The sequence below is a fragment of the Centropristis striata genome, chromosome 19 (assembly GCF_030273125.1).
Source record: "Centropristis striata isolate RG_2023a ecotype Rhode Island chromosome 19, C.striata_1.0, whole genome shotgun sequence".
Lineage (NCBI taxonomy): Eukaryota > Metazoa > Chordata > Actinopteri > Perciformes > Serranidae > Centropristis > Centropristis striata.
In genome coordinates this window covers 24205105-24213505 of record NC_081535.1, presented here as the reverse complement: position 1 = coordinate 24213505, position 8401 = coordinate 24205105, and the positions used below count along the sequence as shown (strand labels likewise).

The 8401-nt window shown below is 42.6% G+C and overlaps 1 protein-coding gene across 2 annotated transcripts in view; it reads left to right on the top strand.

Moving 5' to 3' along the window:
* The first annotated feature begins 4990 nt into the window (after nucleotides 1-4990).
* Nucleotides 4991-8401, top strand: part of nrg1 (neuregulin 1) — a 50639-nt gene continuing 47228 nt past the window's right edge. The window contains exons 1-2 of one of the 2 annotated variants that reach the window (XM_059357596.1): nucleotides 4991-5665; nucleotides 5789-6739. In XM_059357596.1, coding sequence (XP_059213579.1) covers nucleotides 6052-6739 — 688 coding nt within the window. In that variant the 5' untranslated portion in view covers nucleotides 4991-5665; nucleotides 5789-6051. Of the gene's footprint in view, nucleotides 6740-8401 lie in introns of both variants that reach the window. The other variant, XM_059357597.1, reaches the window with a different exon arrangement.

The following is an 8401-nucleotide window of genomic DNA, read 5'->3' as shown; positions in this document are numbered from 1 at the left end:
AATAAACTGACCCCTATAGTAACAGATATAGAATACTCTGATATAGTAATATCCGATCACAGCCCAGTCATATTGAAACTTCACTTTCCTGAGAACACGCCACATCAGAGAATGTGGCACCTCAATAACAGGCAATTGGCAGATGATAATTTTACAAAATTTATAAACTCGCAAATAGTCTTTTTCTTAGAGCTTAATGATACCCCTGACATAAGTAGTGCCATTTTGTGGGAATACTTAAAAGCTTATATACGAGGACAAATAATTTCATATAATGGTGGTGAAAGGAAAAGGCCATAAAAGAAGTTGACCTAGCAAATTCTAGGGCTCCCTCTGAGGAGCTTCATAGGAAGCGTATTTTGCTCCAAACTGAATATGATATCTTAATAAAACAACGTGAGGAGGATCTATATCTTAGGTCGAGCTCCTCAGCCACCAGCTGAAGCAATCAGCAACTGCTGGTATGATCGTGGAGATAGGGGATAATCTGGGAAATAAAATTATAGATCAGAAAGGTATTAACAACCAATTTAAGTCTCTTTACAAGGATCTTTATACTTCAGAAGTAAATGACAGGGAGCGAGTGAAGAATTTTTTTGAAAATCTGGAAATGCCATCCCTAGGGAGGGCAGATAGGGATAGATAAGAGGGACCCCTGACTGCAAGGGAAATAGAGAATGCGATTCGAAATAGGAAGACAGGTAAAGTGCGGGCCCTGATGGGTTCCCGAGTGAATTTTATAAAACATTTGCTCCTAAACTGATAGCCCTGCTCTGTAGAGTATGTACAGTGCATACGGAAAGTATTGACAGCGCTTCACTTTTTCCACATTTCTTTATGTTACAGCCTTATTCCAAAATGGATTCAATTCATTTTTTTCCTAAAAATTCTACACAAAATACCCCATAATGACAACTTTAAAAAAGTTAAATTTATTAGAAATAAAGAACGAAAATATAATATGTACATAAGTATTCACAGCCTTTGCTCAATTCTTTGTTGTGGCACCTTTGGCAGCAATTACAGCCTCAAGTCTTTTGGAATATGAAGCCACAAGTTTGGCACACCTATCTTTGGCTAGTTTCGCCCATTCCTCCTTACAAAACCTCTCGAGCTCCATCAGGTTGGACGGTGCACAGCCATTTTCAGATCCTTCTACAGATGTTCAATGGGATTCAAGTCTGGGCTCTGGCTGGGCCATTCTAGTACATTCACAGAGTTGTCCTGAAGCCACTCCTTTCATATCTTGGCTGTGTGCTTGGGGTCGTTGTCCCCTGTTGAAAGATGAACCGTCGCCCCAGTCTGAGGTCAAGAGCGCTCTGGAGCAGGTTTTCTTCCAGGATGTCTCTGTACATTGCTGCATTCATCTTTCCCTCAATCTTAGTCTCCCAGTTCCTGCCACTGAAAAACATCCCCACAGCATGATGCTGCCACCACCACCACTTATGCTTCACTGTAGGGATGGTGTTGGCCAGATGATGAGCGGTGCCTGGTTTCCTCCAAACATAACGCTTGGCATTCACGCCAAAGAGTTCAATCTTTGTCTCATCAGACCAGAGAATTTTGTTTCTCATGGTCTGAGAGTCTTTCAGGTGCCTTTTGGCAAACTCCAGACGGGCTGCCATGTGCCTTTTACTAAGGAGTGGATTCCGTCTGGCCACTCTGCCATACAGGCCTGGTTTGTGGAGTGCTGCAGCGATGGTCGTCCTTCTGGAAGGTTCTCCTCTCTCCACAGAGGAACGCTGGAGCTCTGTCAGATTGACCATCGGGTTATTGGTCACCTCCCTAACTAAAGCCCTTCTCCCCCGATCACTCAGTTTAGAGGGACGGCCAGCTCTAGGAAGAGTCCTGGTGGTTCCAAACTTCTTCCATTTACGGATGATGGAGGCCACAGTGCTCATTGGGACCTTTAAAGCAGCAGAAATTTTTCTGTACCCTTCCCCAGATCTGTGCCTCGAGACAATCCTGTCTCGGAGGTCTACAGACAATTCCTTCGACTTCATGCTTGTTTTGTGGTCTGACATGTACTGTTAACTGTGTGACCTAATATAGACAGGTGTGTGCCTTTCCAAATCATGTCCAATCAACTGAATTTACCACAGATGGACTCCAGTTAAGCTGTAGAAACATCTCAAGGATGATCAGTGGAAACAGAATGCACCTGAGCTCAATTTTGAGCTTGATCGCAAAGGCTGTGAATACTTATGTACAAGTGATTTCTATCTTATTCATTATGGTGGTATTTTGGGTAGGATTTTGAGGGGAAAAAATGAATTGAATCCATTTTGGAATAAGGCTGTAACATAACAAAATGTGGAAAAAGTGAAGCGCTGTGAATACTTTCCGTATGCACTGTAAGGAGGTCCTTGATAAAACATCTTTACCTCAAACAATGTCACAGGCTATGATCTCTGTGCTCCTTAAGAAAAATATGGATCCGCTTAAATTTGAATCATACCGCCCAGTGAGTTTACTTGGATGTGATTATAAGATATTGACCAAAGTACTGGCAGCTAGGATTGAGCTTGTTATAACAAGTGCCCTTTGTCACCCCTGCTCTGATGTGCCAATTGGACTGGGGGGAATACGCAGGGGGATGCAAAACCATAAACTTTCTCTGTACGCTGATGACCTCCTCCTTTTCCTGTCGAACCCTGTCCCCCTGTGGCTCTTGGTATTATCGAAGACTTTGGGAGGGTTTCGGGTTATAAAATTAACCTAGAAAAAAGTGTTCTCTTTTTTATGAGAATATCTCTCCACTACATATAGAATATATGTTATGGGATTGCTGACATCCTGGCACCTGACGTGAATCATCATTTGAGACACACCACGCCTATCGTGGCTCCCCCTGCGCCATCTTTAAATAGACCCAGCTGCGTGGGGTAACGTTGAACGTCTGATTTTCACTACGGCAGATCAGACGATGTTAGAAAAGAAAAAGAAAGAGATAGGAAGAAGGAGGAGAGTTTGAACGGTGGCTTTGTGATTCCGGTACCTTTTGGTGGAGAGCTGGTCTAACGTTGGGCTTCTCTATGGATTGCAAAGTTGCTGTCTTGCTCTCTCTCTTTTCTTTTAAAAAGGGAAAGTGAGCTGAGGGTACCGGGTGCGGTATAGCTGGTCTGAGGATGCGATATAGTCGCGGGTGCAGCCAGCGTCCTCTCTCATAATATTCCTTTCTTGCACTTTGTGCCACTTTGTGCCACTTTGTGCACTTTGTGCACTTTGTCAAAGTTTTTCCATCGGGAGCGGGTACCACGTGCGGTACAGCTAGTCCGGAGAAGCGACGAGTCGCGGGCACGGCCAGCGTCCTGCCCCCTGGTCTGCTTTGACATTACACTAAGCAAAAAAATAAATAAATAAATACAAATACACATTTATTTTTAAAAACCAAAATACAAGTTACAAATTAGTAATTTGTATTTGTCGATAGCAAAACAGGTGTGCAAATCAAGGACTATTTGTAGATCACCCTATGTGCATTTACAGGTATTAATGAGACAAATTTAAGCCCATAAAAGAAAGTAAACAAATATTCAGACACCCTGAGGCCTGGAGTGTATGAAAGTCCGATTTTCTAATCTGAAAATCCAAAAGATATATCTCTACATGGTCACCACCTCTGATGGACTACTCAGTACATTCGGTTCTTCCTACCCTCAAGCAACTGTGATTGTAAGCTTAGTGCTCAACATAGTGTTGTGCCATAGGATAAGAGTTTTGGTTACCTAATAAACTGATTACCAGATACATGTGAAAAACATTTGTATACCCATGTTTTAAAACCCGCCCCTATATGCCCATTCATTTTTCACACTACTGAGTACCATGTCTTTCCCATATCCCTGTTTGTCAGCTTGTAAAATCCATTAGTGTATTAAGTACCCTTGTGGTGAGTGAACGGACAGAAATATGTGACACAGGAAATAAATAAATGATCACACTGGATAAAAAAGAGTGTCTAAAAACAAGATAAAAACACTAAATCTGAGGGAAAGTATCTTGTTTTAAGAGTTAATTTCTTATTTTAAGAGACAACATGCTTATTTCTAGATTTAATAATCTTAATTTCAAGAATTTTTCAAGTGAAATTATCTGTGCATGCAGCATGATCATTTCCCTCAGATATAGTGTTTTTATCTTGTTTTGAGACACATCTTTTTTGCAGTGCATGATTGACAAAAAATAAAATAAAGAGAGAGAGATTCCCATGTGTTTGTATTGCTATATTTTCACATCTCCTGTATGATAATCATTGTGACTTCTGGCTCTAATTAGCTGAACAGTTTGTTGCAGTGATCAACAACAATGGCGACACATAGAACAGTGAGATTCTTGACTTACATAGCTGAAGTGGAATACTCTGAGAAAATTATTTTTTTCCAGCCCAGACTGATGAGCCAATGAGAACCAGGGGAGACAATAGATAAATAAATAAATATAAAAGATTTGTTCTATTTTTTCCCCCCCATTTGGTAATACACCGTTCTTATTCATTTATTTTAATTGTATAATGTGCCACTTTTTTGTTCCTATACATAGCGAAATGCAGAGAAGTTGATCAATATGCAGGTCTCTAATTCAGGGGCTTGACAGGAAGTCCTCTCCCACAGATACCATTACTGGTATTAATTCTGTCCAAGGATTGGAAAGGGTCACAGCAGTGTCAATGTGTGGCAGTGACCTGACCTTTGTGACTGTCTTCATCTTGTTTAAGCCCCGACTCCTCAAGAAGACTTTGGATTGTCTGCTTGCCAATTAGCTTACAGGGTGGGGGTTGGGGAGTTAATAGTTTTATGGGTGGCCTGGGGGTTTCCTGTCACACAAGCTATTGTGTTAGGTTTATGATCAATATCTCCAGTTTACTATGTATTATCTATTTAAAAAAACAACTGGATACTTAAAAAAAGGCAGAGATATTTGTGTGACACACACGCACGCACGCACGCACACACACACACACACACACACACACACACACACACACACACATATGTTATTACACTAATGAATGCAGATACTTGAGAAAAGTAGAACGTCTGCATCCTCTTGGGGTGGATCATATGTCTGCTTCCTATACCCTTTGACAAAAAACCCACCCTTTAGTATCAGCATAATCAATGGGGAGTGGTGCAGGAGGAGGTGGCTACAACAGTTTGCCTGCCTGTGATTCGCTGACATGCGCTCTAATTGGATCAAGTAGGAACTTGCTTAGCTGGATGCTTTGTGCTGGGATTGGGAGCAGCCTGCAGCGAGAGCACGGGCACCACCAGACAGGAAGAGAGGCAGAGAGGGAGGAGGCCAGCGGCTGCCCTGTTCACCACTTAGAGAGGAAAGACTGAGAGAGGAGGGGTGTGAGACGAAAAAGGGGAGTATCCCGTCTTCTCTGCCCTTCTGTGCTACTGCAGCCCTCCCTCCCTCCCCCTCCCTCTCTCTATGATTCTCTTTCTCTCTCTTTTCCCTTACTCATCTGTTTCTGTGGTTGTGCTGAGAGGAAGGGCACCTGCCGCTCCCTGATGATTCAGCCTTTCAGCTACTTGGAGCTCCACAGACAAGACAGCATGTCCCTCCTGCCACTGCAGTGCCTGGCCGTCCTGTCCTCTGCACTACAGCTAAAGCAGCTGGCGCATCACATCGACACCGCCTCTTCTGCCCAAGTGCTCAGGTGAGTGAGCGCTACTGTTCCACCGCTGCCTTCTAGCAGACCATGCTGAACATTTAAGGAATCAGAATCTCTGGCAATCTTTTTTGTTTTGGCCTGCTACCAATTTAATTATTCTATTTATAGACTGACTGCATTTCCAGAGGAAAAGCATGAGTAAGGAACTCCTTTCCCTCGTGTGCAGAAGGCTGCGTACATACCTCCCAGGCTGCTAACAAGGTTAGACTCACCCTGAAGAGCTTTTCTACCTTCCTCTGAAATCCAGCTCTGAATCTGCAGCCTCATGATGGAAAAGATACTCAAGGAGACTGGTGGCAGGCAGCCACTGTGTGATTCTCTGAGTTAATAGTTGAGGTGCTCAGAGACCCCTCAACCAGCACTTGGAAAGGATGACTGAGGGAATGGAGGACTTCTCTGCAGGGCCAACTCCCCCTCCTGGATCGGCCTCCCCCACCAGCTCTACTGTTGATACTGGACAAGTCCCCGAGGAGAAACCAGAGGAGACAGAGGCAGCTGGTGAGAGTGGGGAGAACGGTGCAGAGGGAGGTGGAGGTAGTGATGGGGAGCATTTGGGGGCTTTGGGAATTGTGGCCTTGCCAGGAACCTGCTGTGTGTGCATAGAGATGGAACAGATTAACAATTGCCTGCACTCTGAGAAAATCTGCATTCTTCCCATCCTGGCCTGTCTGCTCAGCTTAGCCCTCTGCACTGCTGGCCTTAAATGGGTCTTTGTGGATAAGATCTTTGAGTACGAACCACCCACACACTTAGATCCTAAACGCATCGGACAAGACCCAATTACCATATCAGTTACCCCCATTTTGGGACTTACTGTGTCAATTCCTCATTCATCTACATCTTTTGTGTCCTTGACCACCGCCATAACTCCAGGACATCCTGATGTTTTAATGGAAGAGAAATCTACACGAGGGCCATACGTGCCTCAGTCTCCACGAGTGACACAGTCTGATCCCTCTGTTACACTGAAATACAACGCTGAACGTCCCACCATCCCAAAGCAGACTCCCCACCCTCGAACAACACAGGACTTAAACGACAATATCATCCCAACAATCTGTAAGTACCAAACACTAAGTTCAGTGAAAGCTGTGAGATTGGGGGTTTTCTATTCAAAGAGGATGTTCCTTTGTTCCAAAACTGGTTTCTAATATCATGATTTAAGATGAACAGTTGATACAAGCCAGAGTCCTGTTTAACCCTGGACTGAAATTTTCATCATTTTAAACACAAGCCCAGTACTTTTTTATAAAAGAGATTAAATGCTTTTTTATTTCAATTTTCTATTTTGAATCTATCTTTTTTTGTAATGTCTAATCATTGAGTTTGTAAATGCTCTGTCAACTGTGCCAGGAAGTGCTGGGTCTTTGGCTGAAAGCAGACACGTTGTGACTTGCAGAGTGTAGCATAGAGGCCCATGACTAAGCCTCTGAAATATTGCAACACCGATAAGTGTGCAGCAAACATTACAACATTACTATTTAACTCCTACAGTGAGTGAATGCATCATTTCTAGTATTCACCCATTCCTCTTAAAGTATGGATGCGTTCTTTAATTAAATTACAGTAATGTAGGAACACTAAAAGGATGTTGTTTTGGTGGTTTTCCTGTCTAATCTGGCAGGCAGCATATAGTATGGAAGAGCCTTCAAATGTGTAGATGCACATTTTCAGGCATATGAAAGAGTGAAAATCAATAAATGATGTGAGACACAAACTGGAACTCCAGCCTGTGATACAGGGAGACTTCCTGTTTTCTGCCTGTGCTCCATTTCAAGGTCAGAGTCTGCTGGAGGCTAATTGATGCCCCCGTCCATCCCTCCACCGCAGGGAAAAACAACCCACTTATATTGTCTGTCTGCCAGTGGCTCGCCATGATGACGTGTCTGATGTAGTCACATCACTGTGTGCTTTATAACACGGTGTCTGGGTTAGCTAATCTAAGGTGATGATGGTGGACAGAGGTCGGTTTAAAACCAATGCCTCAGTGTCAAGTTTTATGCTGCTTTCTTAATCAGCAGCCCTTCTAGATGATGTCTGCGAACGACTGCACATTATGAAAATGCTTGATAGTTATTTTACTTCAGACAATAGGTGTAGAATTCCTTGTAGCAGTACCTGCTCTTGTGTTTCAACAAATAAAAAATGGTTATGTTTGCTGTCGAGAAGTGAGGAGTCAATAGGCCTCACCATCTCTATATTCTTATCCTAAACTTTTAGTCCTTTTTTCAGTGAGGTTTGTTCATACCAGTGTTCCAAGTCAGTTTCACTGAACTCTCTTAACCCTTTATCAGGCGAAGAACTATATTTGGTAACTTCAGTGGATATCCAAAATGAGGTCCCCATGTCTCTCTGTTTGGTCATAGAACCACATGGATTTCTTCCAGCTAATCAGCAAAGATCAGGCTACGTCACAGACAGTGACACCATGACATCTGACAAATCAGTATGATAATAATATAATAATATTAACTTTATTGACCTTGACCTCCAATGTAAAAATGAAAAAATTTGAAAAGAAATCTGCAAGAAACAGTCGTACAAACAGTTATTCTTCAGTGACTTGTACCAGGAGAACTTCACTATGACGGCGTATTAGCGCCAAGTATGAATAATAAAAAATAAAAATAAAAACGGGGGGGTTGCAAATTTACAAGATTAAAGTGGCAAATCTACAAGAAAAAAATGTGCAGATTTATGAGATTTAAAGTTGCAAATCTG